Source organism: Camellia sinensis, chromosome 2 (genome assembly GCF_055761805.1).
Source record: "Camellia sinensis isolate YWXY chromosome 2, ASM5576180v1, whole genome shotgun sequence".
In the NCBI taxonomy this organism is placed as follows: Eukaryota; Viridiplantae; Streptophyta; class Magnoliopsida; order Ericales; family Theaceae; genus Camellia; species Camellia sinensis.
The window spans coordinates 164,302,470-164,324,917 of NC_138962.1; the positions used below are offsets into that span (position 1 = coordinate 164,302,470).

The following is a 22,448-nucleotide window of genomic DNA, read 5'->3' on the forward strand; positions in this document are numbered from 1 at the left end:
AGAGGATATTATGATTGCAATAAGCTTGGCCCATTCGGACAACCACAATTCTCAGCAACTCCAATTGGATGAATCTACTGGCACTCTAATGACTAACAGAGAAAAAAAATGTATAAATGAAAACAACAACAAAGTTAACCACACATATCAACTGGCAAAACCAGACCATATCGAATTGAAATCAACTCATTATAGATCAAATTCCCACTTAAACCTAGAAATGAGTAGCAACTTCATCAGTGGACTAGAGGTAAAGGTTTTGACTAGACCAAGCACTAGATTCGCAAATTTCAATTAAGAAAACATGTTTGATACTATATAAAATTCTTTTTCAGTTAGTTATTCTGAACCGCACACCTCAAATTCACTCACATTCTCCACAATGCAACTCAGAAAACAAAAAATCATCAGCAATTCACTTAAATCTAGAGAAAAAGTATCTAAAAACAAGGAAAATCGTAACAATACCTCTTGGGTGCCTTTATCAATCTGCACGATTCTCAGATGTTCCAGAAGCAGGTGAATCCATTTACGTCTACATCAATATATATATTGATCTCTTTCCCTTTTCATTTCTGAATCTGAATATGCCCTAATAAAATCTGTCAACTAGCATGGCTTAGATTTCAAATTACGATTCTAAAATCATATTTATCTATACAATGAAGATTTTTTACGGCTTTTGTTATTGGGTAGGAGTGCCCAAATCATTCTTTATTGTTTTGATGTGTAGCTTTTTATTTTTATTTTTATTATTTTTAAAAAGGGTGTAAATTTCATGCATGCACCATGAGATGTGGTCTATGCACTACCTAGTTCAAAACAAAAACAAAAACAAAAACAAAAACAAAAAAAAACTAGAAATAGAATTAATCAATGATTGTTGGTTGGAAGTGATGTATGCTAGTAATATCCATCATCCATGGAAGACATACGGAAAAACTGTTTAATTTATGAACTTTTGAAGTTGCTGCTATAGGTACACTCACTCTGTGTCTTTGACATGTTATTAAACACAATGCTTTCCACAACACCATAGAGATCACGATGTGTGACTTGGTAAGGGACATGTGTTCAGTCTCATTGAACTACATTGGGGAATAACACTTAGCAAATGTCTCTACCTTACACTATGGAAAGAGATGTGATGAGCAACCTTCTTGGCATCCCGCTTGAGCTATAACTATTAAGTCACCAATTTTTCAAAAAACTTAAACTATGTACTTGTTTTTAGGAATTTAGTTTTTTCTTGATTTTCAAACTTACTCGAAAACATTTCTATATTTTGTTTCTTCACTTGATTTTGCTTTCTGATTTCTTAGCTATGGTGTGGGACAAAAATATGGATTCAGGTTACAATAGTGACTTTCCAGGTTCATGACTATCTAAGACCTAAGGTGAAGTTTCTTATCCTATCTCTTCATGGAGTCCAGAATAGTTACAGCTTTTGTTGTCCGTGACATGAATTATTTTAGTTATTTGATCTCAACTCTGTGATTCATATGAAAATGGTTCTATCTCCGACAAGTTTGGGTTTTGTCTGTGTCGGAGATGGATTGTGAGTGGCAACTGGGTTCCTAGAGGTTTGCTTTTGAATCTATGGCCCTTGACTTGTTATTCTTGTTGAAAACCTTATCCATGTTAGCTTCACCTGAACTTTAGATATAACTATTTTGCCTGTGATCCAGCAATATGTTTCATGTGTTTAGTTGTTTTGAGGGCAGCACAGAAGCTACAAATCTAATACGACATAATACATGGTCCATATGATATGCTCTAGGGATAAATTTCAAACCTAATACGACATAATACATGGGGAAATATAGTGATATCCTTCAAGAACTTCATACCCAACAAATTTCATAAATACATGCAGGAATATAAGGGAAAAGAGAAGTATTCCAAAGAGATATTCAGATAAATAGGCAACCTAATTCATAATAAGCTGAAAAATTCATTAAAAGCAGAGAAATGCACCTATTCATTTTCTTTTGAAGCTTGTTGCCCACTAAATGCATCTGACACCTACAATATATTAGGCCACATGTTACACCAATGCAGACGGAAGTTACAGAAGAAAAGAAATAAGTTCCATGTATAAAAAGTTACTCTACTTAGAAAATACTAGCCATTACAAGTAGATCACAAATTTTTTAACAACAAAACATTACTGAACAATGTTGAGGTAATGATCTGATTCTGAATGTGAGAAAACCATAAATTCAAATTAGAATTCCAGAATTTGATCCACAAACAATGAAGACAAGTAGACAATGAAATTCATATCTAGCTTGCAACACTAGAGAAATTAATTCTATATGTAGAAACAAATCATTTCAGATTCAAACTCTCTAGATCATAATTCGGATATGAGTTACAGGAAAATTCAATGATAAATTACTGAACAAAACAGAATCCAGATTCAACGTACTATGACTTATTCAAAGCAATGATCTGATTTTGAATATGAGACAACCATAAGTTCAAATTATAATTCTAGAATTCGATCCACAAAAATGAAGATAAGTAGACAGTGAAATTTATATATAGGTTGCTATGATCATCTGTAAATGAAAATCAAAAACTGAACTGTACCAGTAGAATCGAGTCCTGCTCGATTATCTCCGATTTCTTCACTTTCTGTACAACAACCTGATCGATCGAGAAGATTGGAGTGAGATTAGTGGATAAGCAACAAGTTAATGAAGAAGGCATGAAGATGAACAAGAAGTGAATGCTTCGAAGAGATTTCCCTGATCTCACCATGTTTATTAATCTCACAGAGAAACTGAGACAAGAGAGAGAGCAATTCAGAGCACACTTTGTAATAACCCTCGTCACTGTTTACCGAATAACCATTGATTACCGTTAAACTGAACTGATTATGAACTGATTATGACTGATAAGTGAACTGAATAAACTACTGAATTGACTGACTGAAATTGAAACTGAATTGACTGAGTATATCTGTTCAATTGTATGTCTATCTGTTTGATTGATTGATTATCTGTTCGAGTTTTTATGTTTAAACTATTAATTGAAGGCCTTATCGGCGGCCGAACCGGAAATCGATTAGTGTTTTATGATCATCGTAATTTATGTGATTTTATAGCGTATTTATCTAAAAACTGATTAGGTATGATTAAATTAGATTAAAATGAGTTAAATTACAATAGTTGCCTTATTTACCACATTGCCATAGTAGTGGCCCACTACTTTACATATATTGAGCCTTGTATACATTGAGCAAACCTTCTCCTTTAGCCCTTTTTCTTGAGCCTTAGCCGACCAAGAGAGAAGAGAGGGAGAGAGTGAGAGAAATTGGATTCCATCTTGAGTTTTGCTTGCTAATTGAAGAATTGAAGGTTGATTGTTAAATTGAGCTTGTACATCTTGAACTACAAGACCTAAGGTAGATTCATTGCCTCTTATGTATGTTTTGAATTGATTCTTGCATGGTTTTGAGCAAGTTGAAGTCTAGAGCCAAGTTATGGCTCTTAATGGTTGAATTTTAGCTTAATTCATGCATGCATGTCTATACTATTGAATTTTGAGTTGATTCCATGGAGAATTGTCACATGCATGCTCATAGTTATGGTAAGTCCATGTTTCCATCATGTTTTAGAAAGAATTGGCTCCTTAGAGCATCAAAATGAAGCTTTGAAATGATTTAAATCCATGCATGTCATGTTCCTTGCATGCTCATGAAATTGGTTTGAAATTGGGTTTGAATTAAACACCCTTGGGCTTTGATTTCTCAAATTGAGTTTTGAACCATGTTTAACTATGAGTTTATAAGAGTTTTCCAGAAAATGGGCCCAAGAGGATCGGTTTTGATGCATTTAAACTTGAGTTTGAGCTTGGAGGTGCAATCTGGAATTTCCAGATTTTGCACTCCCGCTCGAGCGGGGAGAGTGACGCTCGAGCGTGGAATCCGAGCATCCAGTATCTCTGCACTGTTTTACAGTCCGCTTGAGCGGAGTATTGGGCACTCGAGCAGAGTCATGTGTCTCAAGCTCGAGCGGGCGTCGAGCGTCCGTCGAGCGGAGATTTCACCCATCCAGTACTTTTACAGTACGCTCGAGCGGGGGATTTGCCGCTCGAGCGTGTACCTTTGTTGCATGTCCGCTCGAGCGGGGAAACCTGAGCTCGAGCGGGACTCTGTTTTTCTGAAAATCCTGAAACTGTTTTCTGATTACATCTTTGCATCCTCATTCCATCCTAGGCATTCTTAGGTCTAGTTTAAGGCATCTTAATGAGGATATAGCTGTAGAACACACCGAGGCACATTAGGGATTAAGTTATTATCTCTTCCGACTGTGTAGCTTAGTGTGTGTTCAATCTGTTAACTGTGTAGGGTTGGCGAGGAGACACGCTCTAGCTTACTGTAGCCCAGAACTCTGTGAGTAACAACTGTGTAAAGATATGTTCGAAATGATTATCTTCTGAACAACTGAACTGTACTGCTTTCTGAACTGATTGCTGTTAATTGAACGAATGTATGTCCTATATTCTAAACTGTATTGTGGCATCCTTAGCAACTACTGTTTACTGTTACTATTACAGAGATCTCTGTCAGTTCCCTCGTTGGAGCCACTATTGTTTACTGACTGATGGCCATCATTTACTGTTCGATCTTTTAAGACCTACTGTTTACTGTACTGCTATGCTAAGGAATGTACCACATATGACTGTACTGACTGAACGACTGAAATACTGATTAAATGAACTGTTTTCGGTAATGTAAGGACATTCATTCTTAACCCCTTTACGCATTGTGTTATTCACTGGGCTTTAGCTCACTGCTTATATATATATGTAGGTGTACAGGCACCTGACCGCGGCTAGAAGCGTCGAGATAGACTCCAGTTTTGTCAAGCCAACCTATATGCCTCACCGCGAGGTTCCGAACCTGCCATGCTTTGGCTTAGGGGTCTTTTTATCTCCGCTTCTGTACTGTTTTGAGAACTGAATAGAACGTACTGTACTGTACTGTCAATAGGGATTGAGTCCCTATTCTGAATGATTGTAAATATTGTACATACTGTTTTGTTACTGACTGCTTATATATATAAAAAGTCTTTTTGCATACAGACTATCACAGCTCATTGGGCACTGTTTATGTACTGTATTGGCTTCCGCCAGGCCCTGTACTCTGTTTTATTGTATTACTGTTAAGCAGGCCTTCGGTAATCTCGGATTACTGGCCGGTTACGGTGCTAAACCCATAGGGCCGGGTTTGGGTCTTGACAAAGTGGTATCAGAGCGATACTTACCACGAGTTGTACCGCACACACGTGTCCAAATGAGCTATAGGATGTCCTAGAAAAGTGATTAGGGCATTTCATGAGCATGATAAGTGTGTGATATGACTGATTGAGTATCTGCTAAAGTGACTTACTGAACATGTTAATCTGTTTAAACAAATGAATGCCTATGTTGATAACTGTTATAACTGCTTATAGTGAGATGGATAATGCAAGAACTGCAAATGAAACTGAATCCTCATCCTCTGAGGCCAGAATGGCCAAACTGGAACGAATGATGGAACTGATAACTGAAAGGTTAGACCAACAACGGAATCAACAGCCCTTACCTCCTCTTCCGGCTGTACCGGAACAGAATGTGAATGTAAATGATGGGGATATAATTGCCCTGACCCAGAAGTTCAGCAAAATGAAACCGCCATCCTTTCAGGGAGGCCTTGAACCGTTAAAGGCTGAAGCATGGGTTCTTGAGACCGAAAAATTATTTGAGGTGTTTCCGTGCTCTGAAGCACACAAAGTACTGTTAGCTACCTTTACACTTCAAGAAGAGGCTAGAAGGTGGTGGATGCTTGTTCGTGATGACAACATTATTATGACTTGGGCTCAGTTCAAAGGAGCCTTCTTTGAAAAGTACTTCCCTCAGTGTGTCAGGGATAGAAAAGTAACTGAATTTGAATAGCTGAAACAGGGCACCATGTCCGTTGCCGAATATGAAACAAAGTTTACTGAACTTGCCCGTTATGCACCACACATGGTGGACACTGATTATAAGAAGACCAAAAAGTTCGAAGGCGGCCTTAATGTTGCGATTCTTGACAGAATAAATGTTTTGAAATTACTGAATTATGTAAATGTTCTTGACCGAGCCTTGATGGCCGAATCGAACATCGAAGCACTGAAAACTGAAACACCATCGTCTGAATGGCAGGGTAAAAGACAGGGTTTCAAGTTTAAGAAAGGCAAGCATAATCCAGTGAATAAGAAACAGAATACGGGGTCAACGACTACTTCCAGTCAAGGAAACCGTTCAATACCGCCCTGTTCTGAATGTGGTAAAAATCACAAGGGAGTTTGTTACAAAATATCTGGAGCTTGCTATAGGTGTGGCAAGATAGGCCACACAGTTAAAGACTGCCCCTCTGCTCCACAAGCCAGTAGTAAAGTTACGCCGAGTGTAGCAGTATCAACTGTTGCCCCAAAACCGAACCCTGGAGCTACCGGAAAAGAGGCTATGAGGCAGGGCCGAGTGTTCGCCTTAGTACCGGGAGATGTGCAGAATACCGAGACTGTTGTGTCAGGTATTCTCTCTATTTGTACTCAAAATGCTTATGTACTGATTGATTCGGGGTCTACGCATTCATATGTGTCGCATGCTTTTTCGCGAAAATTGAATAGACCCTTAGAACCTATGAACTATCTGTTAGCTGTATCTTCACCCGTTGGGGGATCTATGACCTGTGCATATATGTATCCTGCTTGTGAAATTATTGTTGGAGATGCACATCTATTTATTGATTTGCTGCCACTGAACATTGACCATTTTGATGTTATATTGGGGATGGACTGGTTAACGAAATATCATGCCACCATAGACTGTGTAACGAAACAAGTAGTTTTCCGTCCACCTGGTTTGCCTGAATTTGTATTTAATGGGGTTGGAGTAGTACCTCCCCCGTATTTGATTTCATCTGTGAAAGCTGTTAAATTGATTAGAAAGGGATGTAAAGGATATCTGTGTTCTGTATTGACTGTATCTACTGATGATAACGCTAATGTGAATTGTATTCCTATAGTCAGAGAATTCCCAGATATTTTTCCAGACAATTTGCCAGGGGATTTGATTGACAGGGAGATTGAATTTACTGTTGATGTGATTCCCGGAACACAGCCAGTTTCTAAAGCTCCTTACCGAATGGCTCCATCTGAACTGAAAGAATTGAAAGTGCAATTGCAGGAACTGTTAGATAAGAAGTTCATTAGACCTAGCACTTCGCCTTGGGGCGCTCCTGTTTTATTTGTGAAGAAGAAAGACGGCTCACTGAGACTGTGCATTGACTACCGCGAACTGAACAAGGTAATTGTGAAAAATAAATACCCATTGCCACGTATTGATGACCTGTTTGATCAGTTATAGGGTGCACAAGTGTTTTCTAAGATCGATCTCAGATCCGGATACCATCAGTTGAAAGTTAAACCAGAAGACATAGACAAAACTGCTTTTCGAACGAGGTATGGACATTATGAATTTTTAGTTATGCCTTTCGGAGTTACCAATGCGCCTGCTGCATTTATGGACCTAATGAACAGAATCTTTAAACCGTACCTTGATGACTTTATTGTTGTATTTATTGATGACATACTGATTTACTCCAAAAGTGCAGAAGAACATGAATATCATCTGAGACTTGACCTACAGACCTTAAGAGAACAGAAACTTTATGCTAAACTGTCTAAATGTGAATTCTGGCTCGATCATGTTATGTTTTTGGGGCATGTTGTTAGCAAAGATGGAATTTCCGTTGATCCACAGAAAATTGAAGCTGTAGTAAACTGGCCTAGACCAACAAATGTAACAGAAATCCAAAGCTTTTTGGGATTAGCCGGGAATTACAGAAGATTCGTCAAAGATTTCTCCAAAATTGCCTTACCATTGACTCAACTGACACAGAAGGGGATATCATTTGACTGGACTGACCAAAGGGATTCTGCTTTCCAAGAGTTGAAAACTCGATTAGTGACTGCACCTGTTCTGACCTTACCTTCAGGTACGGATGGTTATACTGTATTTAGTGATGCTTCTCATAAGGGTTTGGGATGTGTTTTAATGCAGAATGGGAGAGTTATTGCTTATGCTTCCCGAAAACTGAGACCGCATGAAAAGAACTACCCGACCCATGATCTGGAACTTGCTGCAGTAGTATTTGCACTGAAAATCTGGCGTCATTATCTGTATGGGGCAACATGTGAAGTATATACCGACCATAAGAGTTTGAAATATTTCTTCACACAGAAAGAACTGAACATGAGACAGCGGAGATGGCTAGAACTGATTAAAGACTATGACCTACAGATTTTGTACCATTCGGGAAAAGCCAACATCGTTGCCGATGCACTGAGCCGGAAATCGATTGAAAATTTAGCCTATTTGCTCACCGGCACTACTACAAATACAGATAAAGATCACACTTTTTTTGTGTGATGTATATTTTTTAATCACACTTTTTAATTTTTATGAAAGTGTGGTATTTGAGAGTGCGATTAAAAATGGTCATTTTTAATCACACTTTTTAAGTGTCATTAAAAAATGCTTTTAATCACACTTTTTAAGTGTCATTAAAAAATGATTTCATCACTTCTTTTAAGTGTGATTAATAATATTTAGATCACACCTTTTAAGTGTGATTAAAAACATTTAGATCACACTTTTTAAAGTGTGATTAATAATATTTAGATCACACCTTTTAAATGTGATTAAAAATATTTAGATCACATTAGATCACATCTTTTAAGTGTGATTAAAAACATTTAGATCACACATTTTAAGTGTGATTAAAAATATTTATATCACATCTTTTAAGTGTGATTAATAACTAATAAAACCTGTGATAAAATAAAAAAAAAAAATCGACATATTTGAAAAATAATCAATACTATTTTTGTACGCGCATTTGAAGAATGTAATACACACTATATACTATATTTTGAATCACAACCATATATTGAATGAAATAACATCATATATTTCATAAATGAAAGTTAAATTTTCAAAAGTATATACAAAGAAATTAATAAAAAAAATTTAACTGTGATTACATATATTAAAAAATTTAAAAAAAACTTTAAAAAATTAAGTGCTTGAATGCTTTCAAAGCCATGTGGTTCGGCTCGTCAAAAGGTAAGTATCCAGCCATAAGAACAAACAGAATGACCCCACAAGACCATACATCAGCTGCTATACCATCATAACCTTTAGCAGTGAGCACCTGATAGAAAGGGGAAAAAAAAAGAAAGAAAGAAGTATCACAAATGCAAGAAACTAATAAGAAAAGGAAAAAAAATTTGCATCAAAGCGACCATCCATTTCCATGACATCATAATTGATACCTCAGGAGCAACATAATTTGGGGTTCCACGGGCAGTGTGAAACAGCACGTCTTCCTACAGTAAAAAAGGTAGTCAGTCTTTGATTAAGCAAAGCCACAACACCAACTTATATTGATGAATGAGGGTTAGGTTTAAGGCAATCCACAACTTATGTGTCTGAATGATATTGAGATCATATAACCTCAATGCGGATTAGATCAAGTCTTAAAAAATGGTCACTGAATGTTTTCAAAGTGTCGAAATCTAGATGATGCATAATACAGAATCTTATGAAGAAGTCAACTAACAAAACTAAACAGCCTCCTTGATTTGGGGAAACTAATATAAAAAGAGGGAAAGGAAAGACACAAATCATAAAAAAAAGTTCATTTCCAAATTAATAGAAACAAGAAATAAACAAGCTACTGAAGGACAGAAGAAAAACTAATGGCCACATTATTCCTGAGGAATTCCTTTCAGAGCAGGGCACTGCTCCTGGCCGGAAAGGTAGTTTCTGGACTACGTGATTTTAGTAAACCAAATAGGCTGCAAAATTGACTCAGTGCTACTACCACTTTTAAAAATTTGACGTTCAATTTATTAAACACCCACCTACTAAAAATCTGCTCTCAGATGAGGAAATTGTTGCAAACTCACATAATACTTACCTGCACTTGCTGGGAAAATGCACTCAATCCAAAGTCTAAAACCTTGAGAACACCAAATGAGTCTAGAAGCAGATTTTTGGGCTGCAAAAGATGCAATGTAGGGTAATGCAAATTTAAGAGTCATGGTCGAATAAATAGCCAAAGAAACCAAATTACTGTTAGATAATAAATTCTTTTTTATTGGAAAAAATTAGAATAAATACATTAATTAATCAATGAAACATGTAAGAAAGTTTGTTAAACCTTTAAGTCTCTATGGTACATGCCCCTACTGTGGCAGTAGTCTACAGCATTGATGAGCTGCTGAAAATATCTCCTAGATTCATCCTCTTTAAGTCTTCCTAGTTTGGCCTAGTTATAAAAGGGTCAATAAGGGAATATTATCAGACAAATACAAGACTCGGTACCTACATTGATTTACATAAATGAGCCTCAATATAACACACATTACCATAACAAAATGGTAAGCATGACATGAGCAAATGCCTAAATTAAGATGTAATGCATTACACAATTGATTATATTATGAATGAAATTATAGGTGCTCAGAGAGTAGAAGCTCAAAAAACAATGCCTTACTATTTTGTCAAAAAGCTCACCCTCACCAACATACTCGAGCACAATGTAGATCTTTGTCTTGCTTGCCATAACCTATTTTCAAGCATAGAAAAAGGATGCTTTAACATGTAAAACATGAAGCACCTAGACCATCATATTTCTAGTAGTGCGAAGAGCATTCAATTCCTTTTAAATGCTGCTCATAAATATCAAAAAAACTCAAAAAAATGTTGCAACAAATAGACATATAGGATAGGCTACTAGTAGCTAGTTAGTTACCTTGGCATAGCAATTGACTCTTCTTAATCTGGCTTTCCTGTAAGATGGGCGCACATTAAGGGCAGCAGTCCAGTCCTTGATTACTTTCTCAAATTGACCAAGTTTGGACTTGCAAGTGGCTCTGCTGCACAACAACACCGAGTTGTAGGGGTCATGGTCGAGTCCCTCTCCATATGCAACACAAGCATCTGAGTATCTTTATCCCCTGAACAAATCGTTACTGTTGGACTGAGCCATTGCCACCGCCCGTGTCCTCCTAACCACCATGTTCACTTCCTTGTTGCTTAAGTCCAGCCGTGCTACTCTTTGAGCCGCTGCCACTGCACCATCAAATCTGTCAACATAAATACACGGCTTCCCACTCATTAATTTTTTTTTTTTATAATCAAAGGTGTTGGATAGTTGTTTTGTTATACCAACAAAACACAATTCAACAAATGAAAAACTAAAAAACAAGAGAGAAACATACTATGTTAACAAACATCACACCAAGAATGACAGCATTAGCAAAACCAAAACTCAAAACGTGCATGAAAGAGCATGTGCATCGATATTGTGTTATGAAACATTTATAACTCGTGTATTTAGTTATTTATTATTTATTTATTTTATTTTTTTATCACTTTGTGTGTTATCTAAAACTAATTGCAAAGTCCAAAGGCATGTTTTTGCTAGCCCCCCTTAATTTGTCCAAACAAGTCTCATGCACACAACATGTTAATGAAATGCTTCAACAGTTTTCTTGTCTTCCCTAAATTGCAATGCTAGTCCATTATCTTCCACTTAACTTCCAAAAAGTTGATTACAAATAGCACATATATACATACATATAAATACACACTATTTGTAATTTACGAATAAAAAATATGAAATAAAGGTTGTTGAGTTTTAAAATATTGAATCAGTTAATGCAAAGAGTGTGACAAATAATTCACACTAAACAACTTGTATACTTTATATATAGGACAAGTGGTGTGAGTGGTGTTCTGAATTTTTGAATAGTTTGATGATTGAGTAAACTGATTAGCCATTTATAGTTTGATGAAGGTACAAAATTATTGTAATAGTTATTGGATATGATAGGTACATGATGAAAAATTGGTGGTAATTGCGAGTAAGATTTAGAGAAGAAAGAAACCTCTCAAAATTATTGACCAGTTGACTGCCTTAGCAAAAGCATGATAACAAATGCAAACTTATTTCAATAAAAAAGATTATATTCATATAGTCATTCACACATTTGTCAATAGCAGTAAATTTAAAGCATAAATCAAACCAAACTAAGCATTATGTCCCAATATATTAAAAATTAGCATCTATTATGAAATGGTCTATTCTCTCTTAAATATATCCTTTTATGCTTGATTTTTGTTCAGTTGGACTAAATTGGCAATTTGTAAAAAATTAAAGAACAAAATACAATTGGAACTAGAGGTGAGGGTGCAACTTGGGTTTTTTTTTTGTTGGCAATTAAAGAACAAAATACAATTGGAACTAAATTGGCAATTTGGGCATGAGTTTTCATAACTCAAGTAACCCTAGCAACCTAAATTTTTTTGTTGATACATAGAAATTATATATATGACACTATGAAATATTATAATTAAACTATTTTTTTTTAGTAAGGCTAATTACTGAATAATACCAAGATTTATATATCAATCTAAATGGAGTATTTTTTAGTAAGAACTAAAAATGAATAAATTAAAATCCAGGTAAGAACAACTTTATAGATGTCAAGATAAACAAACATTACATAGGACTTTAAATTTTTTTTCCTCCCCACCAAACAGTACATAGGAGAGATTACAATTCTTGTCTACCACCAAATGAACACTAGATTCCCATTTCAAATAAACAAACAATGCTTTCATCAATGAAGTCTGTTATGGAAATCATTTTCATTTCCACATCCTTGGAATTGAAAATCCCACCCCATCCATTCAAAAGCATCCTCTTTTGGGTCATATGATGATTGAACCTCAGAGCATTTTAACATGCTTCTCTGAGTCTGTCCCTTGGGTTGTGTTTTTTGTTACTTTTTTTTACTAATAAAGCTTTCTATCCAAAAGAGAATTCAATAATTCATGCTCAGAGACCCCACTGCAATGCTGCAATCAGCTACTGCACTTCTTGTTTCCAAAAAGCTACCTTTTAACTTGAGAAAACTACTATAGATTTACTGTGAAATGTTCTATCAAATTTGATAAAATGTTTCTAAAAACTGATTTTAAACACTTTTTTTATAAATAAAAAAAAACTGCTGAAGTTTGGCTCTAATTTTGTTGAAATTTATCCTACAACAAAAACTTTTAAAGAGCAACTATAGACTCAAATTTTGTTAATTTGGTCCCCAAATTAGAACTTATGAATTTAAAATCTCTTCACAAGGTTGCCTAAAGCATCATAACTATAGCACCAATATAATATATATATATATATATATATTATAAAAAAGTTATGGGCATTAGTCTCATATTTATAGGCCTTCATGACTATTTGATCCTGAGGCAGTTTTGGTATTATTTTCAACTTACGGCTTCAGAAACCACCTAAAGAGATGAAAGGTGATATACATAGCCTTCGTTTGGGAAGTGGGTTAGCTTTTTGGCTTTTTTGGCTATTTTAACCTGGTCTAAAAAGCTTGGTTTGGGAAGGCACCATACATAACTAATCAATTAGAGCACCAGCATGCAAAGATACTTAGTAAACAACCAAATTTAAATATTGAAACAAACCCATTCAAAAGACTAATAAGTAAAGATCACAACCTAGATAAGTAACAAAGAACTGATGAACTTTCAGCTCAAACTAATACTACAACTCCATTGATCTGCTTTCACGCACATTCACTTGACAATGATTACTTTGATAGTCAAGATGAACAAACCAAGCAAAAACTAATAAATCAAAGAGCAAGAAGTAAAATTATGACAAAGAACCATTAACGAGGGGAGAGAAAAAAAAAAGTAGTTTGAGCTGACTCTGACACTAAAACTCAATTGGACCCACTCAATTAGCCAATACTCTTTCACAAGTGCAATATCTGTAAATTACATATATCTTAGACTAGAAAGTGAGACTTAAAAAATTTGATAATTGAGGATAAAAACCAAATATTCTTAACAGGAAAATGTACTCAATGTCAGTACCCTCTACCGTAAAAAATTCAGAATAAAGAGCACTCAAATAATAATTGTACCTGAATCACAAACTAGCAGACAATTGGAGACTAGAAGGATTAAAACTTCAATCAATACAGACATTAATATGAAAACAATTACCTCAAATAAGCCCATTAATTCTTACATAAATAATAATTGTATTTGAATAAAAAAAACTAGCAGACAATTGCGCCACCCATGTTCAAATTTACAAAATACCCTACTGAAAAGAAAAACAAAACATATTGCATAAAACATGAAATCCCACCCTCATAAGACAATTCATTATAGAAGAAACCATAAAATAATTAGTAGATACTTGGTTCCTGTTGATCTGACTGTCGGTCAGTTTGTGTATGTGGTGCGAAAGAGGATTAAGCTCAGTCCTGAAGAGGCTATCTTCATTTTGTTGAAGAATATTTTGCCTCCCACTGGTGAGATTTAACATCTATCTTTTAGAAATATTATTCTTCCCATCCCTGTTTTTCTTGAGTTTTCTCAACGGAAAAAAATGAAATCTGAAGTAATGTTTGAGTTGTTGCAGCGGCTATGATGTCAGCCATTTATGAGGAAAATAAGAAAAACAACGGAATCACCAAAACCAAGGAAATTTTGCATTATAGGTTCTATTTAGCAGTGTTTTTAAAGGCTCAAGGTGCACTAAGGCGCCGAAGGTCTCTTGGAGCCTAGGCGCAAGGCGCAAGGCGAGGCACGGGCTTTATTGAAGTAAGGCGCACAGTATTCGTAAAAAATAGAAAAATTAATATAGACTAATCATTCATAGTACTACGACAATTTTTTAAAAAATAAAAAGTAATCAAGATTCAAGACAAAATATAGAATAATTCTCAAAGCCATGAAAGTGCATAACATTTCAATTTTTAAAGATCAAATAATCCACATTCAATAAAATAAAAACATAAACACTAAACATCCAAAACATAAATATCCAACAAATACTAATATATGTCTTAACACTTAAAAACATCAATATCAAAAGAAAGGGTAGGTTAGGTCGGTGTCAGTCAATCATCATCCTCAACATCAATGGCAAGCAAACTATCATCTTCTTCTCCATCAGTTGATTTGTATCTCTCAACATCTTCCTCCTCTGTGTCATCTGAGCCCGCTTCCTCTTCATCTATTAATTGAAGTGGAGTCAATGTTGATGATTTAGATATCCTCGGTTGTGCCTTTGAGCGTGAACTTGTTGCTCTACTTGCATGGCTACTTTCTTCTACTCCAGAAGCTCTAGCAACAGTGGCCCACGTCAAGCCATCATTAAACACAGGCTCATTATCTTCATCTGATTCTCCATCCATCCTCACAAGCAACCACTCATTGCTTTCATCAATATTTTGCAAAGATATGGGATCAAGAGTGTTGCGCATGTCATACCTAAATCTCAATGTTCTATTGTATTTGACATACACTAAATCATTGAGACGTTGTTGTTCCAAACTATTTCTTTTCTTGCTATGAAGCTGCAATTATTAAAAAGATATTAAATTCTATATAATTAATGAGAATAAAAAATATTTGAATTGAACAAAAAATTAGTTAGAATGTTAAATACTCACATGTTCGAATACACTCCAATTTCGTTCACAACCCGATGAACTACATGTTAGGCTAAGGACTTTTATGGCAAAAGTTTGCAAGTTTGGAGTATAAGAACGATATGATGCCCACCAATCAGCTACGATAATCCACTAGTTAGAAATAATTGTTACCAAGTATTAAGTTTTACTAAAAGTATTACTAAAAAGAAACTCTATGAGTCTATAATATATTACCTGGTGCTCTTGTATTTCTTTGCCTAATCGCAACAGGCTTGCCAAAAAGACTCTCAGCCTTCATATAAATACTCATCTCATTAGTGATCAAATCTTGAACAGTGACATCCGGGACCAACCTTTGCATGCATTCATAAAACCCATTCATCACTTCATGATCTCTTTGCACCTTTAACGCTTTTGGGTAAAAGAATTCTGGGTTAAGAAAATGTGCAACTGCATGTAAAGGTTGATGCAATTGAACATCCTATCTTTTAGGGGTGAGCAGCGGATGTATCGATCCGCCAAAACCGACCGAACCGAACCGAACCGATCCGCCGCATTTTGGACGGATGCGTGATGACGAGCGGACGGTTGCGGATTGATTTTCTCCAATCCGCCAATCTGGCGGACGGATGGCGGATTTGAGATTCCTTTGGCCGCAACCGAACCGCCAAACCGCGAGCACCTCTAGTAATTTATAAGACTTTGTGTTTTTAGTTTGTTTAAATATTCTGTTTGTGTTTTCAATTAAAAAAGAGTTTAAATATTCTGTTGAAAAAAAGTTTTCAACTTGAATATCTTTTTGGAATTGAAAAAAATAAATGTATTATTTATCTATATTTTTTAGTTTTTAAATCTATCTCTAAAAATAATAAATAGAAAATATGATATATGCTGGTTGATTTTTCTTTTCAAAAACAGATATAGATGTAACAATACAGAGACATACAATCTCTACTACTACTATGTTTATGGTTTTGGTGGTTTGAATTATTTTTATATTTTAAGAACCACAGATTGTAATACTTTATGTGGATGAGGCATGCGGTGATTATGATATTCTAAAGTTTCAAACTTTCTTACTTTGGATGAGGCATGCAATGATTGTAATATTTTTTTAAGTCATTGATTGTAATACTTTCTTCTTTTTTTTTTTTTTTTTGAGGAAGTGCAAAAGTTGAATTATGTTAAAAATTTATAAAATTTTAAACCGCCAAACCGATTCGCATCCATCCGCCAAACTGCCAATCCGCTCAATCCACATCCGCCGGATTGGCGGACGGATGCGGATTGATTTTCTCCAATCCGCCAATCTGGCGGACGGATGGCGGATTAGAGGTTCCGTGGCCGCAACCGACCCGCGCCCACCCCTACTATCTTTTGTCAATGATTTCAAAAATTTCATTATACTTCTCTTCTTTATGATCAAATGAACTTGCAATGCATTCTTTAGCCCTATCCATTGCCTCATAAATGTATCCCATGGGAGGTTTCTTCTCGGTATCAACCAATCTAAGCACTTTGACAAGAGGACCCGAGACCTTAAGGGCAAACACAACAGTATTCCAAAATGAAGGCATCGACAAAGTTTGTGCCATTCTTTTACCTTGTGGCTCCTTTGCCCATTTGCTTGAGGTCCAGTCTTCGGAGGTGACCATCTTTCTCAAATTGTTTTTTTGTTGATGCATCCTAGACAAAGTCAAAAAGGCGGTTGCAAATCTAGTTTTTGCAGGCTTGATCAAATTCTTTAAATTTGTAAAGCGCCTCATCATGTTTAGCAACGTAGGCCGATTGTAAATGTAGCCATGTGCTGCAATACCCCTTTCAAATGTCTTTTTCAATCTAGGTATCTTGAAAATGTCTTCTAACATCAAGTCCAAACAATGAGCAGCACATGGTGTCCAATACAAGTGTTCATACTTAGCTTCCAAAAACCTCCCTATAATGTAACAATAATGAAGAATTATTATTTTCAAGTTTTTAAATTTTAAATACAAAACAAACTATGAGTAAACAATTTTGATGTAAGGAATGAGGAAATATTCTTACCCGCCAACACATTAGCTGCAGCACTATCAGTGATAACTTGCACCACATTCTCTTTTCCAACTTTCTCCACAAACTTGTCTAGTAATTCAAATAGCTTTTGCCCATCCTTTGAATAGCTAGAAGCATCAACCGACTCAACAAACATGGTTCCTCTTGGACAATTAACTAAAAAGTTAATCAATGTCCTTCCTCTCTTATCAGTCCAACCATCTGCCATTATGGAACACCCGTATTTTGCACAATCCTCTTTATGATACTTCATCAAATCTTCAGTATGTTTCACTTCTTTTTTGAGTTGGGTAACCCGCACTTCATGGTATGTCGGTGGCTTCATACCAGGACCATATTGGCCAATGGCTTCAATCATTGGTCCAAAACTCTCATAATTTACTGCATTAAAAGGGATGCCAGCATCATACATCCACCTTGCAAATCTTTGTAGTGCCCGAGCTCTCATTTCTTTTTTATAAGGGTCATTTGCATCAATTTTGGTTTGTTTCCCTTTTGCTTGGTCTTTTCGATTTTTCACCACTGATTCAGGATTGGGTGTGAAGTAAACATCCATAGGCCCTTTTCTCTTTGGCGTTTTTGATTTGGATTTGGATTTGGATGAACCTTGGCTACTACTTGTCAACTTGCGGTGTTGATTGACATTGATCTCAACGACATCATCATCTTCATCTTCATCTTCCATGTCCATGTCATTGAAATCAGGCAACATGTTCATTTCTTCTTTTTGAGTCTTTTTTTTGGACATGAACTCCCTAATCTCTTCTCTTACATGAGAAGGACACTTCGGGCAAGCAGTGACATTCCTATAACCTCCCGCAAGGTGTTGTTTCACCCGATAAACACCTCCATTTGATACTTTACCACAAAAATTGCATTCAAACTTGTTTAAATTATTCTCCTCCACCAAATGGGCATATTGCCACGCCGGATCTTTTCTATTACTTCCCGATGTCATTTTCTACTTAGTACTTACTACACAACACAAAAAATAAATAACAAAAAAATAATTTCAGTATAATGAATGTAATGCATGTTATGTGATGAATTAATTAATGAATGTAATGTATGAATCAATTTTCTATTTTTTTAATTAATGATGAATTAATTTATTAATGTACATTCCATTACATTTATTCCTATGTTACATTCAATTTTCTATTAATGTATGAATTAATTAATGTATGTAATTTAATGTATGTAATGTATGAATTAATTAATGTTATGAATCAATTTTCTATTTTTTTAATTAATGGTGAATTAATTAATTTCAGTATAATGATGAATCAATTTCAGTATAATCATAATAAATGTAATATATCTATTTTTTTATTTATGTATGTATGTATGTATGTATGAATTTATTTATTTATTTATTTGTTTATGTAATAATCAGGGTTATGAAAGTCAAATAATTGAAATTTTTTTTTATTTATTTATTTATCATAATCAATTTATTTATTTATTTATTTATTTATGAATTAATTAATTTATCATAATCAATTAATTAAGTTATTTATGAATTTATTTATTTATTTATCATAATCAAAAGAAAAGAAAAGAAAAGAAAAAAAATAAAAAATAAAAAAAATAAAAACAGATCAGCTTCGTTAGACGAAGGAAAAAAAGAAAAAGAAAAAAAAGAGCATCGAAGATGAAGAAGAAGAAGAAGGAGAAGGGGAGAAAGTCGAACCTGCGAAGCCGATCGAAGTCGTTCGAAGTCGAACTCGAGCCTGCGAAGTCGATCGAGAACCTGCGAAGTCGAACCTGCGAGAAGTCGATCGAAGTCGAGTCGTAGAGGGAGAGGAAGAGACGACTTCTTTCTTTGAACACAGGTTCGTAATCGATCGATTAGGGTTATCTGAGTCCTATTTGTCTCATATGGTACATGGGTCGTAATCCTCTATGATTACGAGCCATTCGAAAGGTTATCTGAGTCGTTAGATCTGATCTACGACTTGAACACTGAGTCGCGCCTAGGCGATCGCCTTGCGCCTCTCTCGCCTTGATCAAGTCGCGCCTAAGGTGAGCGACTGGTTCAATTCGCCTCGCCTGGTACCTGTACAGGCGCAAATGCTAAACCTCGACTCGCCTTGCGCCTAGGCGTGCGCCTAGGCGCGCCTTTGACAACACTGCTATTTAGTTATGTCCTGTTAAAATACTTAGCCATATAAAAGATTACCATTAGAGTTATTTGAGAGAGGATTGAGGTTTTCTAAGGTCTTCAATAATGAGGAAATCTTAAATTCGAATTTTCAATTTCTTTTCCCAATCTGTTTTCTGAAATCAAACAAAGCAAGGGAACAAATCAAATTCCCTCAGGCTTTCCACCATATAATAGATAAGGAAAAAGTAAACACATTTAGAAACAAATTGGACTCAAATTGTAGGCAAAAGCAAAATCTAAAGATAATAAACAAAAGAAAATAAAGGCCAATTTTTTTTTTCTCATTTATTTATATATTTATTTATAGTTTGTTTTGAATAACAAGCATGCGCCATCATTTTCAGGAAACTAATAAAAACGACATTACTTCTTCAGCACCCTTTTACTGACCAATCAAATAACATCTCCCAAACTTATCCATGGTCTATTTGGTTATCCAGAAACCACAAGAAAAGAAGCAAATACACTGGAGTTCAGGCTTCAAGAAACAGTTAATAAGAAATATTCTTCTTATTTTAATAAGCTTATACAAATCTTCATGAATATCAGTATCAAAGCATTCAAATTCAAGATTTGGAATTATAGATGTCTGTTTCCAGCAGCTATAGCCAGAACCAGTATCAGAGGATTCAGGTTTTTACAGTGTATGAAAATCACAATCACAATCTCAAGATTCATGTTTTTACAGACCTAACAACACTTCAGAATCTCTTTTTCTTCCTAGATCAAGAATTTACACAATAGCCATTGATTCATTTGATGAACAAAAAAAAAAAAAAAAAAAAAAAACAGAATCAGAGAGACATAGATCTGAATGCCCACAAAAAATCAGAGAGAGAGAGAGAGAGAGAGAGAGAGACACATACATAAGAGTTGCTGGAGAAAGATTCGATCTTACGAGGTCGATTGGTGCGATGAGAGAGTGAGTCGATCGGTCGATCTTGTGATGAGAGAAAGTCGATCTTTTGCGAGGTTGATCGGTCCAGATGAAAAACGAGAGAGAGACTGATGAGATGAGAGAGAGAGTGAGAGCTGCGCTGTGTTTTGAGTTTGAGAGATTAGATTCATCAGGGTTTTTGTTTGTTTGGGTGTAGAAGAAGATGAAAGGTCGAACGGTCCAGATTATTCGCCCAAAAAAAAAAGACGGTCCAATTTTGAAATATTTAAAATAAAATAAAAAAATTGTTAATGTGGGTGGGTTGGGCGGGTGCGGTTCAAACCCGAAATCCGCCCAGAACCTGAAAATCAGTTAAAATTCAAATCGCATCCGACTCTAATGTATTTGTGAAACCGCCCATATATGTGCGGATCGGATTGGGTAGGGTGGTTTGGACGGGTCAGATAACCCAATGCCCAGCTCTAGCTGAGAGTAATGGAAGAAAAAAAGGCACCAGTTTGGGATATATTATTATATAAAAACAATATATTCAAAACAATCTACAATCACATTAATTAAAAGGTGTGAATAAAATATATATATATAATCACATTTAATTTAAAAATGAAATAAAAAATAAATATTATTACATTCAATCAAATTAAGTATTATTAAAATATCAATCTAATTTGTTTTTATCACACTTTCAATAAAAGTGAGATATTTTTATTTGTCAAAGTGTGATCTTTAACTATTTTTGTAGTAGTGATATAATCACACTTTAATTAGAAGGTGTGATTAAAAAAAATATATATATAATCACACTTATTTAAAAAGTATGATTAAAAAGTAGTAGTGTATATATAATCACACTTTAATTAGAATGTGTAATTAAAAAATATATATATATTCACACTTGTTTAAAAAGTGTGATTAAAAAGTAATAGTGTATATATAATCACACTTTAATTAGAATGTGTGATTAAAAAATATATAAATAATCACACTTTAATTAGAATGTGTGATTAAAAAATATATATATAATCACACTTGTTTAAAAAGTGTGATTAAAAAGTAGTTGTGTATATATAATCACACTTTTAATTAGAAGGTGTGGTTAAAACATATATATATATATATATATATATATATATATATATATATATAATCACACTTAATTGAAAAGTGACATAAAAAATAAATATTATCACACTCAATAAAATTAAGTGTGATTAAAATATCAATCTAATTTTTTTTATCACACTTCCAACAAAGTGAGATCTTTTTTTTTTTGTCAAAGTGTGATCTTTAACTATTTTTGTAGTAGTGCGGGCAGAAGGAATTGCTTTGTGACCTTGAAAAATCTGAAATTGAAATTGTTTTGCGAAAACAAGGTGGAACCTTAGCTGCTATTTCTGCCCAACCAGCCTTGATTGAAGAGATTAAAGAGAAACAGCAACTAGATGACTTCTTGAAGAAGATCATCGAAGAAAGGGAAACTAAACCCAGACCGAGTTTTAAATTTGAAAATAACGTATTGAAATTTCAAGAAAGACTGTGTGTACCAAATGATACTGAATTGAAAAGAAGAGTTCTGCAAGAGGGCCACAATTCAAAATTTTCTATCCATCTGTAGACGCGCCCGCGGAGGGGGACCTCGCTACTACAGTTCGAACTCGATTTGTATCACGGTTCTTAATCTGAACCAAAGAGTCCAAATCCAGCAAATCGTTTTGAGAAACAGATTTTTTGAAAAGAAGTGCCAAAC

The 22,448-nt window shown here is 34.9% G+C and overlaps 2 protein-coding genes across 12 annotated transcripts; both read right to left on the reverse strand.

The window, feature by feature from the left end:
- Window positions 1-8,986: 8,986 nt before the first annotated feature.
- On the reverse strand, window positions 8,987-20,935 carry LOC114301249 (CBL-interacting serine/threonine-protein kinase 9). 11 transcript variants are annotated; one of them, XM_082916029.1, is made up of 8 exons: window positions 20,670-20,900; window positions 19,330-19,797; window positions 10,856-11,175; window positions 10,598-10,669; window positions 10,262-10,369; window positions 10,019-10,099; window positions 9,372-9,425; window positions 8,987-9,250 (listed from the first exon to the last, which is right to left on the reverse strand). In XM_082916029.1, exons 4-8 carry the CDS (start codon window positions 10,664-10,666, stop codon window positions 9,107-9,109), a joined length of 456 nt encoding a protein of 151 aa, XP_082772155.1. In that variant the 5' UTR covers window positions 10,667-10,669; window positions 10,856-11,175; window positions 19,330-19,797; window positions 20,670-20,900; the 3' UTR covers window positions 8,987-9,106. The 11 variants fall into 11 exon arrangements, with proteins under 11 accessions (XP_082772155.1, XP_082772159.1, XP_082772153.1 ...); XM_082916033.1 differs by lacking the exon at window positions 19,330-19,797 and having other exon boundaries at window positions 10,618-10,669; window positions 20,702-20,935; XM_082916027.1 differs by lacking the exon at window positions 19,330-19,797 and having other exon boundaries at window positions 20,670-20,935.
- LOC114303262 (uncharacterized) lies at window positions 14,862-16,289 on the reverse strand. The gene is made up of 3 exons (XM_028246177.2): window positions 15,816-16,289; window positions 15,600-15,718; window positions 14,862-15,503 (listed from the first exon to the last, which is right to left on the reverse strand). Exons 1-3 carry the CDS (start codon window positions 15,961-15,963, stop codon window positions 15,045-15,047), a joined length of 726 nt encoding a protein of 241 aa, XP_028101978.2. The 5' UTR covers window positions 15,964-16,289; the 3' UTR covers window positions 14,862-15,044.
- Window positions 20,936-22,448: the final 1,513 nt, after the last annotated feature.